The following is a 27961-nucleotide window of genomic DNA, read 5'->3' as shown; positions in this document are numbered from 1 at the left end:
ACCAGTGGACCGAATGCAATATCAACTATCTCTTTCTGTTCCAGCTCTTGTTCCCTTTTATGGGAATCCGTGCTGATGAGTGAACTTTGGCTTCAGAGGCTAGGAGGGATTCAAGGTTCCAACTTAGCTAGAACGAGATGCTGAGATCCTGGAAATGGAAAGAGTTCCACATTTTCAAGAAGGAAACAAAGCACTAGACCTCTTACTAACTTAAGGTTGCCCTAAAAATGCTTTTGATATAAAACCCAAAACGCGTACGGTTGGGTGTCAACCTTGAGTAGGATTTCCTGACCATGTAACGCCCATTCCCACCTCCTGGTCGATGTAGTTCCCCGACCCCTGCTGACTCTCCTCGTTGCTTAGAGGGCTTTGCTCTCCTCCCACCAATCCCCAGACACCGCTCGCTCTTCTGAGCCACCGTGTCCTTGGGGCTTAGCCTATGCCATCTGGAGCTGATAGTATTTTCTGTTAGCATATTACCCATCTCCCTAATTGGACTGAACTCTCATAGCGGGGCCCCGAATCTTCAATCTCTGTTAGTGAGTAAGAATTTGGCAGGTTTTTTTAAAATTAGTATTTTACTTTTATTTATTTATTTATTTATTTATTTATTTATTGGCCATGCCACGTGGCTTGCGGGATCTTAGCTCCCCCACCAGGGACTGAATGTGGGCCCACGGCAGTGAAAGAGCCGATTCCTAACCACTGGACCGCCAGGGAATTCCAAAGAATTTGATGATCGAAAAGAGCTTTAGAGAGACTAAAACAGCCATGGCAAGGCAATGGGTTGGCAACACCAACATGTGTCTGCCCTGCTGGTAGCTTCGTTTGACTTAGGTTGAGCTTGCCAACCTCTAAAACCCAAAGTCGTTTTTATATTGATTCAGTTATAACTCTTTCTCTTTCCTCCAACTCTTCGTCTGACTCTTTTTCCACCACTCCCTGCCCACCCCCCACTTGAAGGCAGGATTTTATATTTGCCCCTCTTCTATTGCCTCTCAAATCTGTGCTTAGCTCTGTCCGGGAGTGTGCTCCTTTTCTTTCTGGTGCCATCCCAGAGTTGAGGAAATGTCCTTCCACCTGTTTTTTGTGTAGCAGGAACATGCTGATTAAATGAGTCAGGGAGGAGATTGGCCAAGCTATCAAGAGAAATGATAGCGACAACCATCACTCCTCAAGGCAAAAAATGACATCTTAGGAACCTCCCTGTTACCCATCCCCTTCTCAATAAGAAATGTTTAAAATAATGACTTTGGTCCATAAAGTTCTTGTTTCAAATCTCTGTTTAAGATGTCAGAGAACTCTGAGTGGTAAATTAGGGGAGATCTCTCTTCTTCAAATATCTCTGTGTTTTCCAAATACTTTATAATGAACACATATTCCTTTTAGAGTCAGAGAAAAACATTTTTTAAAGCAAGATGGTATGTGAAACATCTTAACATTTCCATGGAGAATTTGATGTACAATGAAACTGAAACCATGTAAAAAGATTGGACTGCTGAAATCATCATCCCAAGATGCTGATACTGTTGAAAAAGATGAAAGCGTGATTAAAATTACAGTTTTGGGTGGGGAGAGTGGTGAGGAATGGAAAGATAGCTCATATTTTTCCTCCTCCATAATACATGACAAGTAAAAAAGCCAGACTCTTGAAGTGATTTGAGTGATTCTGCTGAAGCAAGAAACCCTTAGTATGCCTCTGCCAGAAAGATTTAGGCGAGCTGCATAAACCGTAAAGAGACCAATGAAAGTGGAGAGAGTGATGCATTTGAAACAAAACTGAGGAGGAAGCATTTCAGTTCTATTTTACAACAGTCATATCATCACAACATGAGAGTCTGAGTCCATATATATGAAAGGAGTCAACAGCATTTGGCAGAAGTTGGAAAATATTTAATTTATTAAATGTAACCATAATGTAGATAAAGAAGAATGGGCTACAGTGGGACCAAAAAGCTACTCTAAACAAGGCCCTACTGTATAGCACAGAGAATTATATTGAGTATCCTACGATAGACCATAATGGAAAACAATATAAAAAAAGAATGTATATGTATGTATAACTGAATCACTTTGCTGTACAACAGAAATTAACACAACATTGTAAATTAACGATACTTTAAAAGAAAGTAATTAAGAAAAAGCAACTTTGTCTTTCCTCAGGACAGCTCCTGCAAATGCTCCCTTCTCCTTCTTGTTTCCCAGACAAAATTTCTAATAGGTCTCATAATTTTTGTAATTTTTCTCATTACTCTTGGATCATTGAATATCACCTAGTCACGTTTGGTCATTAAAAATTCTCATTTTAGTAATGAAATGCCTGGCCTGGACTACTAATAAAACCCCGAACGTAAGATTTCTCCCGTCCCCAGTTCAGGCCTGCAGTGGAGGGGGGACCCTAGCTGATAACCCTATTCCCTGCTCCAGGCTTCTCCCCTTTCCTGCCATCCATGAACCCGACCCTTCTCTCATCTTCCATTCAAACACTTGCCAAAGGAAAGCCTGTTTCTAGTAGCTTCTTTCCAGGCTGTCATCTGGACTGCTTTTAAAATGTGCCTGAAGGGACAACTTGTACACCGAATATCTTCAGGATTTCTATCTGGGGAGAAGAAGTGGGGAGGGGATTCAGGTAGTGTGGGTGATGGTCTTAGTGTCTGGGACTCAATGTCCCACGTCTAGACCGGGATTTGCAAAGTCCTTGACCGAGAAGCCCCCAGCTGCGGTGCAGCGGTGCTCGGGACCACCTCAGCTGGAGGACCACTGCTTGCTGTCCCCCCCGCCCCCCCTGCTTTCTGTTATATTCCAGTCGTCCCCAGGAGAGGCGTTCTGGTCGCGTTGGTTCACTGCTGCTCAGTGTGGCTCACGCCTGCTGGGCATGAGCCAGCCTCCTGGACTTGCTGTGGAGAGGCCAGCTCACCAACCAGGCGTTGCCTCCTGGAGTTACAGAAAGTACGGGGTGAAGCGGCTGGGGGTGGTCGTGGTGAGGCGGGCTGGAACGGTGAGGACTGTCACGGGGGGCAGGTCTCTTCTCAAAATGGTGTCCCATAGGGGAAGCACTTAGGGACTCAAGACCCCTTCTCCCTGAGTCACCATTTCATAGCCGACACACCTCAGTGAGATCTTGCAGGGCCCAATCTCTGCTATGGAATCCACATTTTCCCTTTGTGTCCCCAGGCTCATCCAGAAAGCCCGTCAACATCCCAGGGGAAGAGCAAATCTCTTGGTGAGTAGCTCAGAAGGTCAAGAAACTCAAAGACAAGGTTTAATGTACAGACAACTTTCTTGCAAGAAGAGCAACCCAGATTTGCCCCAGTACTAGGAATCCTGGAAACAAATCTAACCGTCGTGGGATGAGAGTGCAGCTTTTTCACACATGGTAACCCAGAGGTGTCAGGAAGTGTAGGAAGTCTCATCTCATTTTTAATATTTTTGCCCAGGGATTCTTAACCACTTTTGTGTTGTAGCCCTTTTTGGCACACAGGTAAGACCTACGACTGCCTTCTCAGAATGTGTTTAAATAGATAAAAATAAAATCAATATGATTACAAAAGACACCAATAATATTAAAATGCACTCATTAAAATATTTAAAAAAACAAGCCCCCACCCCAAAAATAACAAGAACGAAAAAGAAAGCCTTTCAAACGCCTTGCTGATGATTCAGATGGTTCCTTATGATAGAGCCCTGGCTCCCACGCTGGGGCCATAGATCCCTGTGAAACCACAGATTCCAATTCCCATGTCGCTTTCACAACCAGTGGCTACTAAAAGGCCACCTGCTATACTGTGTAGGTCCTCAAAGACTTGCTTGACACTGAAAAGGGATATTCATATCTGCTATCACCGATTTGGACACAATGGGACAAAAACCACGTCTGAGAACGGTGTTCCGTTGGAAGATATTTTAAAAATCCCCAGCAAGGGTCGAGTTTTGATTTTTAGAAAGATCTACGGATGATTTTGATGTGCCACCTTTGGGCACCATTGAAAAGCATCTGAAATGGATCACTCTGGCAACTCATGGAAAAAGCCAACAAGGAGCCCACATGTGGCTCCATCAGATGTTGGTGTGGCGTGCATGGACAATGAGAGGACACCCCAAAGCGTGTGACGAAGTCATAAATGGTGCTCTTTCTTCCTTAAAGGCTTTCCAAGGCCTCACACTGCTCTAAACAGGGTGAGGGAAGCTGGTGGAACAAGAATGGAGTGAACCTTATAGTGGGGGCGAGACAAGGGAACAGGTTAAATATGCTTTAACACATACTTTTGGAACACCTACTGTGCCCCAGGACTGTGGAGTAAGAAGGTGAATACAGAAGATGGATGATGAACTCTGGTTGAGGTCATGCAGAAAGCTACACAAGAGGGGACTGCTTAGGCTGCCTCTTAAAAGACAAATAGAATTCATCTGTTGGACTCAGCTGGACAAGAGGCAGGAAAGACTATCCAGGGGAGAGGGAACCACACTTTGGAAACAAAATGGAGACGAGAAAGAGCATGGCCCAATGTTCCAGGAACTGAACTTGCCAGCCTAGGGCGGGGCAGGATGGGAGGAGAGTGGTGGACAGTACAATGGCAAGAAGTCTGGCAGGGGCCAGCTCCAGAGGAGCCTTGCCTGTTACGTACTGTTTGGGAATCTGCTCTATGGAAATGGAAGGCTGCTGAGGAGTTTAATCAAAGAAGTGACATGATCCCAATCTCCTGGGGAGATGGTTAGTGGGGCACCAGCAGAGGCAGGGAGGGTAGCTGGGGGCTTTTGATATATAGTCCTGGCGGGGAGCTTCTGAAGCCTTTAAGCAGCTCAGGGGTGATGAAAGTGACTGCAGTGAGGCGGTGTGGGCTGATCGGATGACGTTAGGGAGGGGTGGAGGGAGGGAGGTGCATGACTTCCCAATTCCTGCCTCGGTGGATGGGGGCAGGAGACAGGTCCCCCGACAGTGTCACTACAGGAGGATCACACCAGGTCGGGAGGGTGACGAGTCCAGCTTTGAGATGAACTCTGGGAACGTTAACCAATTTGAAGGGAGGTGAAATCTGAGAGGAGCAGCTAGAGAAATGGGAGGAAAACGAGGAGAATCAGAGTCACAGAAGCCGAGGGAGGTGAACATTTCCAGGAGGGAGTCGCGAGGGAAACCGTGAGTGGAAAAAAGGTCAGTCACATTTGGCCGCCGGCAGGTCAGAGGTTCCTTCTGCAGAGACCCGGGTGAGGCCGGGCTGCCGGGCTGCAGAGGGGGGAGTGAGGAAGCGGCGGAGGCGGTGGGCTCTCTGGGCCGGGAGATTAGATCCCACAGGTGTTCTGGGTTCAGGAGGACGGGATTTCAGCTAGCCTCCATTCGCAGTATGTTTGCAGAGTCGTCTGAAGTTATAAATTGCGGTTTATTTCTCTGCATAAGCTTTGATGATAATGGTGAACTGGGATAAGAAACTCGCCATAACATGAAGAGTGACACTGAAGATGAAGAAAATATTGCCTGGGGCGCTTGCCAAAATACACCAGAATTTGGAGGCCAGAGAGAAGGTGCCGAGGGCGGCAGGACTGGGTGACTCGCTTCCCTCGCCCCAGCCCGCCTACCCTCCCCGTTGCTCCCGCCGGCGCCGGCAGCCCCACCCAGCCCCGCCTCCTTCGGGCTCCCGGGGCGGACACGGGGCGTGGCCACACGCCGCCCCGCCCCTCAGCCCGGGGTCACGTGATCTGTCAGTTTGCGGAGATTGGGGGGGAAGATGGCCGCTGGCTGAGGTGAGGGCGACGCGCTGAAAGCCGCGGTCTCTCCCTTTCTAGTCTTCTGACAGCGCCTGCGGCAAAGCGGGCCCTTTCCGCCCGAGCTGTGGACGCCGTCCTGGGGCCAGGTTCTGAGACGGTCGGTGTGGTGGTCGGCGGGGAGGGGCCGTGGTGGGGTGTGTAGGGGGACGAGGCCGAGCGAGGAGGGAGCGGAGGAAGGGTGAGGCCGGGTGTGGGGAAGGGGCCGTGGCCGGGTGAGGGGGGTGCGAGGCCGAGTGCGTGTGCGGGGTCGAGGGAGGGGAGGGAAGGGAGGGAGGGGTCGGGGCGGGGCCGCGGGGGGGCCGGTGTCCGGCTTTCCGGGCGGGTCCGCGCGTGCTGGGGCGCCGGGAAGGTCTTGGACTTGCTGTCGCAGGTGGTCAGCCTTTTGGGGGGGTGAGATGGGGGATGCTAGTGAAACAAGTGTCTTTTGGTTTGTTTTTCGGAGCAGCCGCAGGCACACCCACCACCTCGAGAACCCCCTTAGCTGGTACCGCTAGGGCAGGCGTTCGAGGTTTCTTTCCCTGGGCTTCCACGGAGGAGGTGGTTGGTTTTTCTCCCTTTGCTTTCATATTGGGCTCCATTACGCCATTGTCCTGTGCAGGCCGTTATATCAGCAAAATATCAGCAAGCCATTGATTACGACGCTTCCTTGACTTATTTATAGGGAAGCGATTTGTCAGCCAGTAACGTTGGATTATTTTTCTTTAAAATTGTTTTGACACATAGTCAGGTTTAAACCAGTGAAGAATATTTTCTTCTTAATAACCATTTATGGAGCCATCTTTGCTAGCCGCTAGGGGGCACTGGTTAAAAATGTAGCTTTCTTAGCCTTGCCCTCAGAATTCCCATTCAGCGGGCCTGGGGTGTGGCTCAGGAATCACCCCTTCAGATAGGTGACTGTGATACGTTCTGTCACTGTCCCCACTTTGACGACACTGAGGATCAGACATCTAAATTTTTTTAAAGCACCTTAGGAGACACTGATGCAGAGCCAAGGGTGAGAAATGCGGCGGCAAGGTTGTGTTCTTTGTTCTCTAGCTTTACGAGCGTGGACACTTTCATCAGAATCATTTTGGGGTGCTTGTTAAAATGTCAGTGTCTGCGCCCCAGATCTACTGAATAGGATTCTCTGGGGGGAGAAGCCCAGGGAATTTGTGTATTGACAAGCTTCCTGAGTAACTTTGATGCACACAAGTTTGAGAATCTTTGTTTTACACTCTGTGCGAGTGACTTCCAGATCTGTTTTTCCAAAAACTGGGTGGATTCTCCAACCCAGGTTTTTTCGAGCACCTCACGTTCAGCATGCAGGAGTGGTGGGGAAGGAGGAGATACTAACCGAACGGAGGAAGGTCCTGACCTTCTCCGGACTTCACTCTTTTTTTTGTTAGTGGCACCACCATCCTCTCATCACCTATGCTTGGTATCTAGTCACCTTTGACCAGTTCTTTCATTTCTGGTCACATAATTTTTAAAATTTCTACATCCAGAATCTCTCTTCTGGATATTTTGGTAGGTCAAAGGGTCCAATATGGGGGATTTTATACTGTTCAAGTTCATATCTCTCACTTCTTCTGCATCCCTACTGCCTGTCCCCTCTCCTGTGGGCTCTTCTGGTGGTTGTTTGACTGGCATCCAGGGTTCTGATTCTGGGCCGCATGCACTGCTGGGGGAAATTTTTCCTAGGATCATGTGAGTGTGCCATCCCCCTCTTCCTGCGTTTGCTCAGTTTCTCTGCTACTATATTAGTCAGGGCTGTTGAGAAGGCGAGGGACGGAGATTTACTCTTTTACCTCAGGGAGAAGGAGATTTGCAGGACTGACTGAGAATCGGAAAGAAATCGGGATCTAAGGCAGCTCCACCTTCTGTAGATCTCTCAGGGGCCACGTTTGTTTTCTCACTTAGGAGGCGTCTTCTCTGTTCACATCTGTTGGATCCCCTCTCTGCTGACTGGCTGCCTCACAGCTGTATCATCTTGTTCATGGTCTCTGGGTCTCTGGTTTCTAATCTCCAGTTCTGGAGAGAGGCATCTGATGGGCCCAGCTTATCTTGTGAGCAGTCACCTGTCCTCATGTGCTCGTCACTGGTTGTGGCTGATGGTGGAGAAGATGGCTGTGGAGGGTAGCGGGAGCTGTGGGCAGGCAGAGTCCTACAGAAGAGGCATATTTAGTACACCTATGCAGTTATTCAGTCTGGCAGTTATCGTCGATGTTTCTACTTGCTCTGGACCTGTAATAGGTTCTGGGGACATAAGAACAAAAGAGAGACAGCCCTTATCTTGCAGAGATTACAGATCTAACCACCCTCACTTTCCAGTCTTAGCTCTAACTTTTTACTTACCTTCCCTATCCGCGCTGTTCATTGTTTCCTGGGCATACACTACATAGTCACTCAGCACTCTCTGTGTTCCTTCTGTTCCTTTTGCCTGGTATGCCCTTCTTCCATTTCCCACCAGTGGACCCATTCTTCAAGGATCAACACAAAGTGATACTTCCGTGATATTCCAGTAAGAGTAGGAACTTCTCTTCAGAACTCTCATAGCGCTTTGGGTTTCTCCAGCACTGTTCTGCCTTAAATTATGACTTGGATTTATCTGGATACTACACATTTGCTTTTTGAATTATGTTGGGCAAGTTACTTGTGTATGAAACCTGTTTTCTCATCTGTAAAATTAGAAATAATACTTAAGATTATTGGAAAATCAAATAGATCATAGATATAGAAGCATCTCACAAACTATAAGGTGACATGTAAATGCTCTTTTCGTGATGAAGTTCTTTTATGTCTCCTAGTGAACGGTAAGCTTGTTGAAGGCTTGATAGGAATCCGCTAAAGGCTATCATGGGCCTTGCACATGATGGTGCCCCGGAAATACTTGCAGAACAGATGAGATCTTGCCTCCTGGGCTGCCTTCGTTCACCTGATGCCTATTGAGCCTGTCCGTTGTTGCTGGAAACGTGTCAGGCATGGGGGAAACAGTGGTGACCAAAGCAGACATGCTTCCTGCCTGGGAACACAGTCACTGCAATGAAGTGCAGTGTATCTTTAAGGAAGACTGAGAAAGGAGGAGGGAGAGAGGAGGCCCTAAGCTGGTCTGGGAGTGGGGTGGGCGGTCAGGGAAACCTCACTGGGGGAAGTGACTTTTAAATTGAGACCTCTAGGCTGTCTGTCGGTGGGTTGGGCATACGTGTCTGTCGGGATGTCGGGATGATGGGGAGGAGATCCTGGTCCTTGTGAGGGGGAGGGGGAGGATGGCTTGAAGCTGACAGGGAATTTCTGAGAATGACAAGAGCGGAGGATGGGATGTGGGCGGTTGAGGGTATTTGTTTTTAGGTGAGAATGCAACCTGTTGAAAGGATTCATTTAAGAGGGAAAGCATGGCTAATCAAAAGTGAAGCCTCTGAGGGAGGGATTGGGAGACCTGGCCGTCGAAGAACATAATCTGATTTACTGGACACACTTGAGATCAAATTCTTGATTTGTTAGAAGCCTGGCTCATGGGAATCATTTTATAACTGTCAGCTGTGGTAGACTGTTTTCTCCTGTTAAATTAATAAATGTGATGTGACGATCAAATTCAATTCAGGAAACATTTAACAATTCTTTTAATATGCACAAGAAACGGTTTTAGGCGCTTCTGAATTTGTGAAGGTAAGACTTGTGAAGTTCCCCCCGTTAAGAAACTTAACAGTAAAGAAGGGATGGGTGGATGAATGCAGAGATTACCAGAATTCCAGGCGTGTAATGCTGAACGATCAGCAAAGCCTGCTCTAATATTTCCCCCTAAATACGCAAAGTACAGAATCGTAATGAACCCTCATGTACCCATCCCCCAGCTCCAGCCAACCAATTTTATTTCAGCCATTTCTCTCTTCCCCCAGTCACCTCTTTTCTCCTCCAGTACTTTAAAGAGCCCTAAGTCTCCATAGGCCAGAAACAGTGTATTATTCAACTTGTCAGTGATAACCTGAAGCATTGTAAATTACAGACTTCCAACACACTACTGTTAGATCGAACTGTTATTCAATTATGGCTGTGTAGAATTGCATTTTCTCAGAACTGTATGACAAAGGTAGATCACCTTTCCTTAATAGAGTCGTTTAAAGAATATCTTTCAGGTGGCTTAAGGCAAGGCCGCTTCAATTTTTTTTTTTTTTTTTTTTTTTACTATTACCATTTTCTGCTTAATCTTAGTCTAAAGGGATCTAAGTCTAAAGTCTTTTAATATTAGTCACAATCTATGAGTGATAACTTTTTAAGTTTTATGTATCTCAAGGTGATACACATACCATCCACATAACAGATTGGGGGAGAGAGGTAACAAGATTTGAAAATCTTAAGATTTTCAATTTTTTTTTTTTTTTTAACAACTGAGGTCAGTGTCTATAACTAATTTTCTTTACTATGCTCATTCCAGTCTTGTGTGATATTATAGTGAGGAAAAATATTTGATCTAAATAAGGACTTTGTCAGACATTTGCATGTGTTTAAAATTTTTATTTTAAAGTAATTGCAAACTTACAGAAGACTTGTAAGAATAGTACAAAGAACTCTCTTTTACACCTTAACCAGATTCACCAGGTGTAACATTAAAATTTAGGGTGCACATAGCCTCTGTAATTTATAAAATATTCCTGTTAATTCCGTAACCATTTAATGACGATGTACCAAGCCTTTCCTTAGTTGCTGAGGATGAAAAGGTGAGACATGATCTTGTTTTCAAGGATTTCAAAGTAAATGAATAATTGTGATATGTTATTATAAGTGTAATACTGCAGGTATGCATGACATATAGGTGTACTGGGTGAAACTGACCAGGGCGGGGCAGGACAGAATGAGGGGAAGAAAGGGGGGAAGGTCCCAGAGGAGGAGCCCCCTGAGGTGGATTTTGAAGGAATGTTTCGGTTTGTTGGAAAGTTAAAGACGGGTGAAGAATTCCAGGTGGGTGGATCAGCGTAGGCATGCTCGTTCGTTCTTAGATATTGGGTGTCTGCTGTGTGCCGGGCACTGTTCTACATGCTGGGGATTCAGCATCAGACAAAACAGAAGTAGTCTCTACTCTCATTGAGCTGCATTTTTGAGGTGGGATGGGCAATGAGGAGGCAGACGAAAAACCCAAAAACCAAAAAACAAAGGTTTCTTGAGCAGTGCTAAGTGCTGTATGGAAAAGCAAGGCAGGCTTATGCCATGAGGAATGATAGTGGGGGTGATGGCTGTTTCATACACAGTGGTCAGGGACGCGCTGATCAGGTGACATTTGAACAGAAACCCTGCGTAGCCTGAGCAAAATGAAGGAGAAAGAGAGTGGTAGATAAGCTCAGGGACATGGAGAGGGGCTGGAGTAGGTCAAGCAGGGCCTTTTGGGCTCTGATAAGGAATTGGGGTTTTTATTTCGAGTGAGAGGACAACTGTTGGGGAGTTTGGAGCACAGCATGGCCAAGATGCGACTCAGTGATTTAGGAGTGGGTTCCCAATGCAGGGGGCGAATTGAGCAAAGGCAGGCGTGCGGAGCATGTGAAAGATACAGATTCGGGGGCTGCACCAGGACCTGCTTGTCAGAATCTCCGAGGGAAGGGCCCAGGCATCTGTGTTTTACAAGCTCGAGGGGATTCTGATGTATGTTATGATTTAAGAAGCTCTGGTCCAACTTACATTTTCAAAAGATCACCTGGTTGCCTTGTGGAGGGTAGACTGGGGGGAAGGCAAAATGGAGGAAGGGAGAGCAGTTGGGATCTAGGTGAGAGGTCACGGTGGCTGGACCAGGGTGGTTGTGATGGAGGTGGTGAGTGGTGACCAGATGTGAAATACATTTTATAGTTAGAACCAAAGGATTTGCTAATAGATTGAATGTAGAGTGTAAAGGGATGAGATAAGTCATGGATAAGGCCAAGGTTTTGACCTTGGAAGAACGGAGCTGGAGTGGCCGTTTACTGAGATGGAGAACGTAGCAGGAGAGGCAGTGGAGCGCTTTCTTGTATTTGTGGGTGGTGGTGAGGAGGAGCGTTTGGGGGATGGGTCTGGAGTTTGGGGTTTGGATGAGTTAAGAGAGAGATGAGTGTGAGTCTTGGGAAGAGAGGGGTGGGCATTTTGAGAGCTGAGCTACGGGGCCTTGTTTTTACTCCTGCCAGTGGAGGTGTATTTGTACAAGTTTAAGGTTAAGAAAGTAGTATAGTTAGTAGTAACTTTTTTTTCCTAATCCCAAATTATGATCTGATTTAACAGGTATTGTAGCTTTCTGTGAAAATGTCAGTTCTCATATCACAGAGTGTAATAAATTATGTAGAAGAAGAAAACATTCCTGCTTTGAAAGCTCTTCTTGAAAAATGCAAAGATGTAGATGAGAGAAATGAGGTAAGACCAAGTTTCTAAAATTAAATTCTTCTTACAAATATTTGTTGACTACCCACTATGTACGAGGCACTGTGCTAAGGATAAAGGTAAGTAAGAAATTTGTAGTTCTCACCCTCAGTAATGATATAATTTCTTATAGTTAAAAGTGCTTTGAATTCTGTATTGTTGGAATGCATTTGAACTTATATAAATGATTGAATATTGAATTTTTGCTTTGTGATTGAGACTTATGTTTGGCTTTTTTCCAGATAGAACAGTCACTCTTCAAGAAGTTTAATTACTGAAATCAAAAGTGTTTCTAGGAAACTTTAGAAGAGCTTCTAGACCCAATCTTCTCATAAGTAGATTAACCAAAAAAAAAAAAAAGATTAACCAGACAAAATTAGGACTTTCTGAAATATTTTCTTTCCTGGAGCCTCAACCCTCTTCCCAAGTTGTTCATTCCACACGCCTTGGGATTTTAAAGACTTACATCTTTAAGAGACAGTTAAATAGGTCATGTGTTCTGTTTAATGAGACAGGGAAGTATATATTGATCATTTTCATTAACTCGTATTAGATATTTCTATTCAACAATACAAGCAAGTAAAATGTTGATTATTTTATTGTGAACAGCCAAGCTGCAACATTTTAGGGACTAATAAACCTATTGTATGAATTTTTTAAGTGGCAAAGTATGTATGTTTTATAAAACTTAAGAAGAATAATGCTTTTTCTTAGGACTGTATTTCAATACAGTGTAAATTTTTTTTTTTTTTTTTTGCCAGTGAATAAGATGAACATGGACTGATTTTAGTTTTACACAAATGTATATGTATGTATATGTGTATATGTGTGCACATATATGTATCTGTGTGTGTAGACATGCAGAGTTTTATTTATGATTTTTTTTTACAGTGGGGAAAAACCATAAAATTTACCATCTTAACCATTTTTAGGTGTACAGTTCAGTGGTGTTCAGTAGTGTTAAGTAATTCACATGTTGCGAAAAATTTCCAGAACTTTTTCAAATCTGAAACCCCCTATCTACTATACAACTCCCTATTCCCCCTACCCTGACCCCAGCCCCTGGTAACCACCATTATACTTTCTGTCTTTATGAATTTGACTACTCTAGGTACTTCATAGAAGTGGAACTGTACAGTGTTTGTCTTTTTGTGACTGGCTTATTTCATTTAGTGTAATATCCCCGAGGTTCATCCATGTTGTAGCATGTGACAAGATTTCCTTCCTTATTAAAGCCGAATAATATTCCATTATATGTATGTACCATGGTGTGTTTATCCACTTATCCATTGATAGACAGTTGGGTTGTTTCATCCTCTTTGCTGTTGTGGATCCTGCTACTATGAACATGGGTATGCAAATATTATAAATGTTTTGAAAGCTGCTGAATCAACAGTTATTACTTTATTATTATTATTTTTGACATGGGGTACTTAGTTTTATTAAATGTTAGCTCTTGTTAAAGAAATCGTGATATAAAATTTTTATTATTGCAATACAGTGATGATAGCTAATGTTTTTATTGACTATTTATGCAGATATGGTAATGGTTCTGTATATTTAGCTCATTTAATTTGCATAGAAACTCCATAAAAAATTATACTCTTATTTATCTTGACTTACAGATAAATGACTTAATCCTTCAGTTTCCTATCCAAGGTATTACCTGGTGAAATCCAAATTGAACCCATTCTGTTCGACTTCAAACAAGCTATGACCTGTTTATGCTCCTTTGTCTTTGAGTCTTAAGCTTATGTTCGTCTAATGATAATGTTCATCTAATGATAATTATGTTCATCTAATGATAATGTCTATATCTTCAGTGTTCATCTAACTTATGTTCATCTAATGATAATGTCTATATCTTCAGTGTTTCTATATTAAACAAACTATATTTTGGTTAGTTGAGCTCATTATTCCCTTCTATGATTTTGAATAGTCAACAATTGTTATGCATAAATGAGATAAAATTAATAGTTGGAGATTGTTCATTGTTATAAAAGAACTGCTTATGGAAGTAGTCATTTTATTAGCATATATTAGCATATTTGGAATAATAAAATGATAGTTTAAAAAGATTAAGTTTTACTTCATAGACAGTTTCTTTGGGAATATTGAGAACGTAGCTTCACTTGGAAGGAGAAAAATAGCACATAATAAGCATAAACTTAAATTAATCTTATTCACATAAAAAATGAAGTGTATTTGGTATAGAGCTTAACTTGTCATCATGCATGCAGTAGCATTTAATGGTTATTAGTGATATTTATGTCTAGTTTAGTATTCTGTAAATTAAAATTGGATTTTTAAAATAATACTTTGAAGCAACCTGGGATTTTTTACATTATGGCTTAATGTGAAGGTTGTGGAGAAAGTAGCTTTCTCAAGGCCTTTTTTAGCATTTTGCTTCTACAGCTTCTGATTAAATTTAATTTTTATAGAATTCTAAAAAGTTGCTTAGACCTTCCCTCTTTCTTGCCTTTAAAAGGTGAAGTACTTAATTACCTCATGTTAATATATTTGGTTATCAGTTTTCAAAAAGTTTCTTAAATGTTACATCAATAAAATAAAATAATGTGGGGAAAATTGCCTGATGCTGTGCTTAGCATATGATGGGCTACAATTAATAAATGCTAATTTCCTTCCTTTTTTTCTTTCTACTTTATTTGTAAACTAGATAAATCTCTTGGCCTCTGAATGTTCTCAATGATGGCAAGTCTTTGCCCTTTGTAGATCAGTGAAGGGCTTTAATTTAATTTAACTTTATTTTTGAAAAGAGCACTCTCAGCTCTCCTTGATGCAAGGATATAGTGTTGAGGGTGGACATTATTCCCTGTCTAAGAAAACGAAACAGGGCTCTAAATTCAGGAGGTGAATTTTGTTACGTGCTTACAAATGTAGACCGTGAAGGAAGCCTCAAAGGAGAATTAAAAAATGTTCTAGTTTCACTGCAATTATTGGAAGACGTATTGATCCTCCAAAGGTGACTGCTTTAAAGGGCAATGGTTATCTAGGTCCAGTACACCTGAATAAATAGAAGTGGGACTACCTAGGAATTGGGAAGAGCAAAAAGGTGCTGAATAGGACATGTTTTTGCATTGTAGCTTCTGGGAAGCTGAGATAAAATAAGATAGCTGTGGTGCGGAAACTTAGTTGGTGCGCAGTGTCCTGTTTTGGTGTGTTTTGGTTTGAGGTCATTATCAATAGAGTATTATATGAGTTATGTGATCCTGTATTTTTTGGAAAGAAATGGGTTTGGGATTTGCTGGGATGTGTATGTGGGGTTAGGTAGGGAAGGGCCCTTTAGTGATTCATATTGAAGTGAAAGAGTAAAGTCGTCGTGACTGTTTCTAAGTCACTCTATCTCCACAACTGTAGTTACTAGATTTGCTAAGCAAGAACTAGTAGAATAAATATGTTTTGTGATAAGGCACAACTTATAAGGTAAATATCCTTCTACCTTAAGGGAATTAATAAAACTTAATGGCAGCCTTTCCTGAAAATCACTTATCTATTTGGATAGTGTAGCTAAAAAAGGTTAAAGATTGCTTTGGACTGCATGTAACAGCTCCCAAAATAGTGGATTAATCAAATTAAGATCTTATTTTTCTCATGTAATGACAAGCTGGAGGAGCCATTCGAAGGCTGATATGATGGCGTCAGGATATCTTCCCAGGCTCCTTCTGCCCTTCTGGCCACTCCTCTCTGTGTGCTTGTTACTTCACATCAGCTGTCTTGATACAACTGCAGCATTGTGTCCACATATCAGACAAGAAGGAAAAGGGAACGGGCCAGCCGAGTTAGTCTAATTACTGAGCCTTCCTGGGAGACCTAGCCAGAGTGGTGCCATGGATTATTTCCAACTGCAAGTAAGGCTGAACAATGTAGGTGTTTTTAGCTGAGCATGCTGCCACCCCCAACAAAATCCTGTCGCTCTAGATACTGGGTAGACAACTAATAGTTTCTGCAAGAGAAAGTTATGACTATTCAAGTCTTTCATTTGGCTTGTTTCTAGTTAATCACGTTTACACCATCTGTCTTATTTGTGTTATGGATTTTAATACACATCTAACTTATTTTTTCCCTCATACTCTAAGAGCACCTGTCTTTGTGAACTATCTGAAATGTGACTGTGACCCCAGAAAGTAAACAGAAAGCTCCTGAGTCTTTGGAATTACAATTTTGAAAACTGATGTACAAGTCATATATCCTTAGGGCCATAGATTCAATTAGTTGGCTTTAATTTATATATTATGCCATTGATTTTGATATTTCACTTTTTATCCCAGTTAATCTAATCAGAAGGGAGGAACATGCTGTAGAAAGTAACTCAAAGACATTAGAGCTCACAGAGGCAAGCCTGGTGTAATAATTGATGTCTGTAGGTATGACTCAGAATCATAAACATAGTGTTTAAGTTAATCTGTTTAACAAGTAGCAATGTGTGTATTGCTTTTTAGAAAAATGGTAATCATAAAAGTTATAATCAAATTTAATACTTAAAGGATAAACTTTTTCACCTGGAAAATCTATTGATGCATAATATCTCATTCCCTAATGACCCTGGTTGAATGACAGGTGACTACCACATATAATTTAGTATCCATCATTATATGAGTGTCTGTATTTAATTCGATTTACTTTTGTACTTTAACTCAATATTTGTGTTTCTCTTGTATTCTTACAGTAGCATCTGTTGTACATTGCCTGTTACCATAATTATTTCCTGGTTTGTATGTTGCCGTTAGTGGATTTTTAAATTCTTTCAGACTTGGCGCACTCATTCACTCAAATACTTGAGTACCTGTGTGGCCGTGGCTGTCCCTCTCGCTGGGGCTGTACAGTACTAACTACACAAACAAAACCGGCATGCTTCCCGCCCTCTGGGAGCTCAGGGCCTTTAGAGGAAACACAATAATCAGTTGTTAATCACACAAATAAAGGTGTAGTTACAAACAAGGATTAGTATAGTAAATGAAATTAGAGGAGGTCAGCAAGGCTTCCCTAAGGGGTTGATGTTTGACCCAAGAGCTGCCGGGTGGGTGGTGGTTAACTGGGTGGGGTAGAGGGAAGACTTTGTCTGAGGGTCCAGAGGCGGGAAAGAACTTGAGGGCACATTGGTGAAGAGGGAATGGCCTGGCACAGGCTTCAAGGTAGGCCTGCTGTCGTCTCTCCATCGTTAGACCACAGGCCACGTAAGGATTTTGGTTCTCATCCAAAAGAGCAGTAGGAAACCATTGAGGGTTTTAAGCAGTGGAATATTGTCAGATTAGCATTTAAAAAAAAATCACTGATGTTTCCCCGCCACTGATATACATTCAGTAAGTAGGTGCTTAGATAAATATTTCTCTAATTGAACTTAGTTTTTGGTGCAATTTTCGTATACCTTAGTATGTTTCAGCACCTTTAACCCAGTGCATCTAACCTGTTTGATATCATGGCATGTACAGAAAATGATCATGTGTGTGCTGCACTTGCAATAGCCAGGCTTGCTGCTGGAGGGAACCTGTCCCAGGATCCCACTGCCCAGGCTCTGCCCTGCTGTCTCAGGGCTGGGGAGCACTGTGTCGTATGCTGTGACTCATTCTAGGCACAGGCTGGGCAGCTCTGAGGTAGCTAGTAGGGCTTTAGTTTAATGAATTAAGGTTAAAAGGGAAGGCTTAAAAAAACTACATAATATATACAGCACCTGTATTGTTTTTGCATATTGCTTTACTTTCCTCCCTCTAGTCCTGATAACACATCTTATACATACAATAAAACCACATTCTGTATCATATTCTAACTGTGTTGGTAGAGAATTTGGTTACCACAGATATCCTAAGATTTTTATATACATTGTGGTAATTACTTTTCAGTGCCTAGTATTATTCATGCTTACTTATTTTGAATACAATTGCAGTGCCAAAAACAGATTGCTAATGCTGTCATAAAAAAAGTCTCATTTTCTCTTTGACTTCTACATTATTAGTAAACTGAAAACTTAAGAATTCAGAGGTGTTTCTAAATGAAATACTGTAAATAGCACTTAACATAACATCAGGAAAAAGTAAGTGTGCTATAATTAACTGGTATTTCAGCTAAAGTACAGCATCTTGACAAGTTCTCTGTGTCTTTTATATCTCCAGTGTGGGCAGACTCCATTGATGATAGCTGCTGAACAAGGCAATCTGGAAATAGTGAAAGAATTAATTAAGAATGGAGCTAATTGCAATCTGGAAGATTTGGTATATATTGAAATAATTTACTCATTTGTCTTTTTCTTTTCCTTAACTTTGCTTTTAAGAAATGATTCAAAAGTAATAGATTATAGATTGTACTTCTTCTGTTTCTCGACTTTGCCTAACAATATGCTAACTCAATTTTTTAAAAGGGGTAATAACAGGAGAGAAATTTTTACTTTCAGTGAAAGTTCTCAGCGCTTCAGGTTTTTTATGTATAGATGGCACTGGTTGAATAGGGAGCACATATACTTAAAACTAAATGCCTGCCTAGAAGATATGTATGAGTCATATTGTTAAGTAACTCCCCGTAATGGTACCTTATTATTATAAATATCACATATGATAGGCCAGAAAGATGTGGTCCCATATCATTTGTGAGGGATAAATCACTATTCCAAGAGGCTTACTTCCTCTGTTTCCCGGGAATTATTTTTCAGGGTCACACAGCTACATCTGTTTTTCTGTTTGTTTTTATGATTCAAATTGATGATATTAAATTGGTGATTTTAATTGAGTGATCATTTGAATTAAATTATAGTACACTCATGGATAAAAGTTAGGATAGGATACTTGTAGGCTTTATTTAAAAAAATAAAGAATAGTTCTTTATCATACAGTTTCTGAACTCATCATATGGGATCGCTTGAGTTTAATAGTTTGTAAATGTGCTCTTAAGTCTGATTGCAGGCTCTTTAATTTCAGTTTATAGTAATGGTCGCTAACCGCAAGGATTAGCTTTGAGGCTTCGATAGTCACCTTTTCTCCTCTGTAAAAACACAGTGTGTGATTAGAAGGCCAGTGAAAAGACTGAACACGCAGTTGTGAAACCGTTTTTACACCATTGTAGTCATACAGGTAGACAGATAAATTCTTAACAGAGCTTATGCTTCAGTGTAATTTCAGAGTAGTTTAGAGTGGGTCAGGTCATGTCAATTTGGTATGATCATCTGGTATGTAAATTCAAATTTATTTTTCCTCACTTTGGAATGTTATTTTTGGTTTTGAAATGATAACATTTGTGTCTGTGTGTTCAAGGATAACTGGACAGCACTTATATCAGCGTCAAAAGAAGGGCACCTGCACATTGTGGAAGAACTGCTTAAATGTGGGGCTAACCTGGAGCACCGTGATATGGTATGGACATTCTTTATCCATTGTTAATCAGCTGGGATCTTATTAGCAGTAAGGGATATGTGTTAAGTCTTGTATTTTTATGTGTGAGGTGATACTATAATAATGTTTTTAGGATTTGGGATCGGGCATTGAAATGACCCTCAAGAATGTTTTAAAACCCGGTGATATAATGCACCTCCTTTAGAATATTCTTAGTCATTATTTTCTGTTTATTGCAGAATTTTAATTCTGAAATGTTGTTAAAACAACTTATTACTCTTTATAATGTATCAGTCTTAGAACTCATGAGAGAGTTGTTCCCTTTAAGGAGAACTTTAAGAGGGACATAGTATAGTTTTAAAAATATTTTCAGTTATTTAAAGTCATGATTTTCAGAATAATATTTATAAACTTATTTTCAAAATGTAATTGTGTTTATAATGCCATCTGTACACATTACAAGTTTAACAAGATAATGATTCTTAATTATCTTAGCTCTTATTTGATCTTGGCATTTGCTTAAAGCATAAAGGTGAAGAAAGGGATCATTTCTGGCTTATTTTTTCTGCAAAATGTTCAGCCTTTTCAAAGATTAATTTTAACAGGGGAAAAAAAGAAGGAATTGAACTGCCTTGATATAGAAAACATGTATTACTTTGCTGATGATGCTTTATGAAGTACAGGTGGTCTGAATTTTTAAGAAACTGCAGCACTCCACCAGCTTGCACTTAATATTGTACGATGTAATTTGCACAGTGTTCTTCTACAGTGTTATATTTATTCTTAAAACTTAGTGAAGTGGTTGGTATACTTATTTTTATAGAAAGATACAGAACCATTTGTATCCTCCCTATTTCTGAAAATAAATTGAAGTACATTGCTATAAAAATTTAAGGAGAGAAGGTAATGATGTCAGTAACCTAGGCAAAGGATGGATATGGCAGGTAGGAGTAAAATGCAGTGTTCTTATCTTAACTGGCATATAAAGCAGAAGAGAAATTCATGGAATTACCTAGTTCTCAATATTTTTTTAAAAGCACCATACCATTTTATCAGATGAATTAATATTAGGTAGCTATTGTATGCCTGATCCCTTTAGGTGCTTTTTAGCCTCTCTGTCATTAATTGACTTCTCAGAAGAATCCTACGGGCTAAGGGTTAATTTTGTTCTCAGCATATATAGTTCAGGAAATTGAGACTGGAAGAAGTACTCTTTGCCCAAAGTCACTTAGCTCTTAAGCAGTCAGACTGAGTTTTGAACCCAGGACTGCTTACTCCAAAGGCTTTCTCCTTTATTATTCTTCCATATATATCAGCAAGGGAGTTAGGAACTATAAAGTATACATTATGAATGTATAAAAACTTGGCAAGATGTGTAAAAAATGTTTTCTTAAACTTTCTTAGTTCTCCATATTTTTCATTTCCCTGAAGTACTTATCAAATCACAGAACATTTTAACATTTAAAGGGCCTCTGTGTTTGGCTTTTAAACACCCCAAATTAGGGAAACTGAGGACTGTGTCTCCCTTAGTAGTTAGAATTGAGAGACCCTGAGCTCAGAGAATTGGGTGGGTGGTGGCAGCTGCTGAACTGTGAGGGAAGGCAGAGTTCCTGGGACTTGTGTGAGGAGAGGAGAGTGTACCAGGGGTTGTCTGGGATTCAGGAGTAATTCCCGGATATAATGTCAGGAAGTCTAGTGAGGATTCTTCCTTGAGAAGACCTTTAATGGACACCAAACTACAGCATTGCTATAGGCAGTCAGTTCCAATCTTTTCACTTTGCAAATTTGGGCATAGGTTTCTCAAGGTTAAGTTTTTATCTCAGAGATTCTTGCATAGGGTGGTACTATACAAATTAAAATGAGGGAATGATATTAACACAATTCTGGGCAGGAATTTTACAGATTAAGATATTGGTGTGTTTAAGACTTGACTAAATGCCCAGCTCTATAATTTGACCTAAATAAATTATGTCAGCCTTTCTTTGTCTTTCATGACCTTGACACTTGAAGACTTCTTGTCTGGCATTCTTAGAATGTCTCTCAATTTGGATTTGTCTGATGTTTCTCATGATTAGATTGAGGTTGTGCTTTATTGGGAAGGAGGTGATATGCCCTTCTTAGTGTACCACATCTAGGTACATACATCAGCAGAATGTATCACTGGTGATGTATCTTGGCTAAGGTAGTGTCTGTCAGATTTCCCTTTGTAATTCCTAAATATTTGAGAGAAGATACTTTGAGACTATACAAATATCTTGTTTTTGATTAAACTTTCATTCATTTATTTTAGCATCCATCAGTGCATCTTGCATGCAGCAGTTATGACTGTGGTGTCATAATGGTGATTTTTCTGTTTTCATCATTCCATCTACATTTATTAATTAGAATTCTTCTGTAAAGAAGAGTTCTCTCTCTCTGACTCTGTCTCTGTCTTTCTCTGTCTCTCTAAATATATATCTATATATAGATATATGTAGATATACATTTTAGCACTTCCTTACTTTCTGGCATTACAAAATGCTTCAGGCTCAGGTTCATCTTATATTTTCCCTGCCTTATTTCCCTGATTATCAGCCCTGGAATCAATCAGTTTTCCAAGGAACCCTAGTTCCTGTTTTTCGAAAATGATATTTAGAAACCAGTAATCTAGGGGTTAGGTATGCTTATTGTTACTGGGATGTCATTGCTTGTAGCCCTTCTCAGTGGACAGATGTAGGAAATAACATGTCTGTATATTAACTCTTGCATATATATACATCTTTTCTGTATCTGTGTGTGTGTATATATAGATATATATATATATATATACATATATATATATATTTTTTTTTTAAATAGACTAGGTCGATAACCATGAGCCCAATCCACTGTAGCCTTCTCCCTTTTCTTAATTTGTAACTCTCCTCTGACTGTGAGAAATCTGGCTCTCACTATCTACACAATATATTTACTTATTTGTTCAACTCTAGTATACAAATAAAGTAGTTTCAGAATTTCTAATCCATACCCTGAGAGAAACAGATTTGCTACTAAATATACTGTTTGTGTACAGTTCTTTTCGTCTTTAGCATTATTACAGAATTCAGTCAAAATATTGCTTTCCAGAGTTACCTAGATCAGCTTCTAAGTAATTATGTGATTCATTTGTAATATAATTAATTCATCCCAGTCTATATTCTGTCTTTCTTCCCCATATTCTAGGTGATTTTTAAAAAATTTACATACAGTAAAATTCGTCTCTCTGGTGTTCAGTTCTGTGGGTTTTGACAAGTGCATGATGTCATATGTCCACCACCACAGCTCTGTACAGAGCAGTTCCATCATTTCAACAGTACCCTCATGCTGCTTCTTCATAATCAGCCCCTCCACCCACTCCCCAACCCATGGCTACCACGGATCTGCTTTCCCTTTCTGTAGTTTTGCCTTTTCGGATTAGGGCAAGTATTTTTTAAAATTTCTTTTTTAGTGACAATGAGACAGAATCAGAAGGATTAAGTGATTTATATTCTTGAACCCAAATTTGGATTGGTGCAAATAGTGATTTTAAAAAAAAAAGCAAACAAGACATTCACTTCTTAGTATAATTTGATTACATTTGTCTCTTTCATTGAATTGCATTAGAGCTAAAGAGAACATTGCCAAAACAAGAACACTACTCCTGTAGCTTAAAAAATAGAAAGTTATCATGCCGCTAACTCATACTTAATGACTTTGCCCGCCCTTGGAAATCATGATCTACAGATCATTGCCTTCTCATCCTCTGTTTTTTAGCAAGAGGTATGATAATGATCTGGAATTTATAGGATGGGTTTAGATGCAGGAGTTGAATAGGGTTGCTGGAATCCCTCTCTGGAAAAAGTCTAGACTCATACCAGGAGGAGACTATCTAGAGACATAGAATGTTTACTGAAGGAAAGTATTTATAAAGCCAAAATAAATCTTGGAAATTTGGAAAGAGTCCAACATGAATGTTCCCTATGCCAATTTCCAAAATATAATACAAACTTTGGAGTAATCATTACTGGACTTAAGAGATTTGACTTTTTTCAGATACTATTGTGTATTTCTCTGGGGAGCTTGGGTATTTAAAACTACATAGTAGTGATTTCTTAAAATAATGGTTCTATAAAGAATAAAGCTGACACAAGGAGCTTCATTAATGCCATTTTTGTGCTTAGAGACAATCCAGTGTTTTGTTTCCCTCCGCCGCCCGACCTTTTTGTTTTCTTTAGGGAGGATGGACCGCTCTTATGTGGGCATGTTATAAAGGCCGCACTGAAGTGGTTGAGTTGCTTCTTTCTCATGGTGCCAATCCAAGTGTTACTGGTCTGGTAAGCGTTAACAAAAAATCCATCTGTAATATAAGTGGTAAGTTCTTTTAGGGAATGCTTCAGGCTGGTTATGCTTTGGACTTCATAGTGGATAAAAATGATCTAGATCTTACTAAAGATAATAACGCAGAATGTGGTTTCAAAACACAATGAGAATTTTTTTCTGAGGCTAAGCTTATTTCTCAATTTTTATCAACAAAAAGGCAACTCTTAGAGTTTAAATGTTAATTATAACTATATAATATTTCAAAAGGAGATTTTGAAATCCTTGTCATCTTACCTGTTTTCTGTGCGTACGTGTTCTTAATCTAAACTCTTTTAAAGAAAGGAAACATTTACCAAATATCCATGCCACTTTTCTATACATTCTTATAGGTGGTAATACATGCATTACTATTGTACTTTGCTTGAGACTTGATCTCAGACTGCAGATTAAGAAATTGTTTTATTGATGGGGGGATTCCTTTCACGATGCATATGTATGTCAGATCATTACATGCACTTTAAATGTCTTACAATTTTATTTGTCAGTTATACCTCAGTACAGCTGAAAAAAAGGAAAGTTTTATTCAAGTTAATGGACGGATTATAAAGAAAGGTTTTATATTCTTACTAGTCTTACCTGTTGGTTAGATAATTACATTGTGTGTTGAATCTATAAAAATAGATGTGTTCATAATATATATTTATTTAAGGTTGAGTGCATCTCAGTTCCCAGTTATGTATTATGAATATTACATGTGTTTTTAAAGTGGAGAATGGTCTATAACTTGATTTTGTAAAATACTACTTTATATTGCTCCCTTTGTTGTTTACTCTTCTTAGCAAATATGTGCTGTAAATATCCACCTAAAAGACTTTTTCTTTCCTCCCTCCCTCCCTCCTTCCCTCCCTCCCTCCCTCCCTCCCTGTGTACCTACTCACCCACCTGCCTACCTCCCAGCAGTACAGTGTTTACCCAATCATCTGGGCAGCAGGGAGAGGCCATGCAGATATAGTGCAACTTTTACTGCAAAATGGTGCTAAAGTCAACTGCTCCGATAAGGTAGGTCAGCAGGATCTTTCCAGCTTCTACTTCATATTATGTCCACTCAGTGTGTCTAACTTACAAGGATTTTCATATGATCTCATGAGGCTGCTCTGATGTATCTTATGTTTATATTTATTAATATATTTTATAAAGACACACGTAGGTGGGTTCCTTCTAGGTATTACATACGTGCTAAGTGTCCTTCCATTGTCTTTTATATCACATTCATCATTCTCAGGAAAATAGATAGGGTTGATTCCCTATCTTCATTATTTTCTGTTGTAGCTCTTCTTTCTACTGTAGGTCCTATCTGCCTTCTCTGTATTGTTGCCAGATGATGAAAATTTAAGTCTTGTTCTTTCTCTCTCATACTTAAAATCCGAAAGGCTTCAATCCCTGTTATGATGTGTAAAGATAATCCTTGCCTCCCTCTCTACCCTTTCTCCTGCTCTCTCTACCCCTGACTACCTTTGCTCAACTATCAAATGATGCAGGTTCCTGAGTCCACCTGTTTTTAACCCTCCACATCTTGCAGGTGCTCTTTCACAGTGTGGAGTGCCCTCGCATCCTCGTCTGCTTTAGCTTCTGTTCATCCTTCACACTCAGCTCATGTGCCACCAGCTCCAGAAAGCTCCCCAGGATTTTGTTCTGTTCATTTTTTAAAATCCTTAATACTCCAAATATTTGATAAATATTTATTTAATTATTTCATTCTTTCTTGCTTTTGGAGAGCTTTGATAGCTTCTGTGGTTTCAGGGCAAAGCCCAGACTTTTCAGTTGGACCCCAGTCTTTCTTCCCAGGTTCACTTCTTGCCATTCGTCTCCATATGCACTAAGCTTTTGGATACAGAAGATAGTCTACCATTCTGTGAACTTTTTTCTTTTCTTTCTTTCTTTCTTTCTTTCTTTCTTTCTTTATTTTTGGCTGCGTTGGGACTTCATTGCTGCGTGCGGGTTTTCTCTAGTGGCGGTGAGCAGGGCTACCCATTGCGGCGAGTGGGCTTCTCATTGTGGTGGCTTCTCTTGTTGGGGAGCACGGGCTCTAGGCATGCGGGCTTCAGTAGTGTGGTACGCGGGCTCAGTAGTTGAGGCACTACTACTCAGTAGTTGTGGCTTGCGGGCTCTAGAGCGCAGGCTCAGTAGTTGTGGCGCACGGGCTTAGTTGCTCCGCGGCATGTGGGATCTTCCTGGACCAGAGCTCGAACCCGTGTCCCCTGCATTGGCAGGTGGATTCTTAACCACTGCACCAGCAAGGAAGCCCCATTCTGTGAACTTTTATAAATTTCTCTGAAGTGCGTGTCTTTGTTTATCCTGTTCCCTCTGCTAGGAATGTTACGACCTCCTCTGCCTGATGAACTCCTATTTGTTTTCTCAAGGCTCAGTTGAGGTGTTAGCTTCTCTGCTAAGTGTCCTTAACTTACCCAGTCACCTTAGATGCCCCTTCTTCTGTAGCCAGTGTTCACTGTCCATACCTCCGCTAGTGCACAGAAGTTCTGTTGGTCAAGGCCGTTATAAAAGGTAGGTATTCATTAAACGTTCATTTCAATCTGCAGTCTCCCATGTAGTTAAATGTCACTGTGAGTATTCCTGTGTCTCTTCATTGCCTTATGAATCTCCCCAAAGATAAAGTGTTGCTTTTATGCATGATTTACATTCTCTGATGTCTTTTGAATCACGTTCCAGCAGAAGGGGCTTTTGAGTGCAGTTTCTAGGCGGACCTTTATTTTGTCAGGTACAGAGGCCGATCTGGGGTGGCGGTTAGGAGCACAGACTGAAGCCAGGCTTGTTGGGTTCATGGGTCTTGCTCCACCTCTTAGTAGCTTTGTGACTTCGAGCCTGTAATGAACTTCTCAGGGCCTTGTTTGCTCATCTGTTAAAATTGATATTGTGATTTGTACTTATTCTTCTGATAAGGATTACACACGTTAACTCGTGTAAACTATTTAGAACTGTATTTGGCACTTGGTTGTTACTATTTCAGACTGTTGGACTTTATATTTTACAAGATATGGGAAGCAAAGAAAGCTTGTTGGAAATTAGAGGCTGTATGACATTATGATGGAAAAATTGTCACTGATTGTAAAAGTTAAAGTTAATTAAAATATATTTCATACAGTGGTTAATCCATCTATTCAGGAGAAATAGTATGGGAAAAATATGATTTATCTAGGATTAAAATTATGATTGGTATAAACCGTAATCTAAAAATACTCAAAGTATGATTTTTATCAAAATTCATGGTGAGAGCTAGTTTCTTTTAATATACCTTAGATAATAATTTTAAATTTATTATTTCTTTAATAGTATGGAACCACCCCTTTGGTTTGGGCTGCACGAAAGGGTCATTTGGAGTGTGTAAAACACTTATTGGCTATGGGAGCTGATGTTGATCAAGAAGGAGCTGTAAGTATCTTTTCTATTTTAACTGCTGGTAGTAGAGAGATGTTTTTAGTTTTAAGAGAGAGAATACTTTTTCCTTAGTATATACCTAGAAAAATTTCCCTATAGTTTCTAAACGATACTTAGAAAAACAAACATCTTCTGTTATCCTGGTAAATATATTATACTATAGATATTATGTATTACAAATATGTGCTTTTAAGGATTTATTGCTAATGCACATAAATTTTGGGAGGCTAAAACTATATGGAATATCTTTTAGTAATCTTAGTATAAATTAAAATACTCCCCAAATCAAATTGTTTGAATTACTATTGTGGAAAGAGTTTCTATTCTGTTAAAATACCTTTTCTTTAAAATTTTAAAATAATATCATAATTTTTTGATATTTTAATCTGTGACTTGTTTTCTCTCATAGACAGATGTAAAAATATCAAAAATCAGTGGTCAAAACCTATATAGCTTAAACACTGGTTCAGTGTATCTTACAGTCCAGCAGTTATGAATTCCTTATTGAGTACCCACTGTCCACCCAGCCCTGTGCCAGACGTGCTGGGGACACTGGAGAAGCCTGTCATATCGCTCTTCTCTTGAGCTCGTTAAGAATATAGGTAAAGGAGATGACATTTATGCACAAGAAACAATACAGACTTCTGTTAACGTAATTATAGTTATTATGTGAGATGGATCATAAAGGATTCTGAGAAGAGCTGCTACCAAATCTCTGGCTGCAGTGTAACAAAAGTGAATTC

The 27961-nt window shown here is 40.4% G+C and overlaps 1 protein-coding gene across 9 annotated transcripts in view; it reads left to right on the top strand.

Annotated features, from left to right (window-relative positions):
* Positions 1–4910: 4910 nt before the first annotated feature.
* Positions 4911–27961, top strand: part of KIDINS220 (kinase D interacting substrate 220) — a 96869-nt gene continuing 73818 nt past the window's right edge. For 3 of the 9 annotated variants that reach the window (XM_068565148.1, XM_068565147.1, XM_068565142.1), the window contains exons 1-7: positions 5688–5736; positions 11977–12105; positions 18240–18338; positions 19371–19469; positions 23681–23779; positions 24723–24824; positions 27114–27212. In XM_068565148.1, coding sequence (XP_068421249.1) covers positions 11998–12105; positions 18240–18338; positions 19371–19469; positions 23681–23779; positions 24723–24824; positions 27114–27212 — 606 coding nt within the window. In that variant the 5' untranslated portion in view covers positions 5688–5736; positions 11977–11997. Of the gene's footprint in view, positions 5150–5687; positions 5858–11976; positions 12106–18239; positions 18339–19370; positions 19470–23680; positions 23780–24722; positions 24825–27113; positions 27213–27961 lie in introns of those variants that run through there. The other 6 variants (XM_068565149.1, XM_068565146.1, XM_068565143.1 and 3 more) reach the window with 4 other exon arrangements.

Source organism: Eschrichtius robustus, chromosome 15 (assembly GCF_028021215.1).
Source record: "Eschrichtius robustus isolate mEscRob2 chromosome 15, mEscRob2.pri, whole genome shotgun sequence".
Taxonomy (NCBI): domain Eukaryota; kingdom Metazoa; phylum Chordata; class Mammalia; order Artiodactyla; family Eschrichtiidae; genus Eschrichtius; species Eschrichtius robustus.
This window is presented reverse-complemented; position numbering and strand designations above follow the sequence as displayed.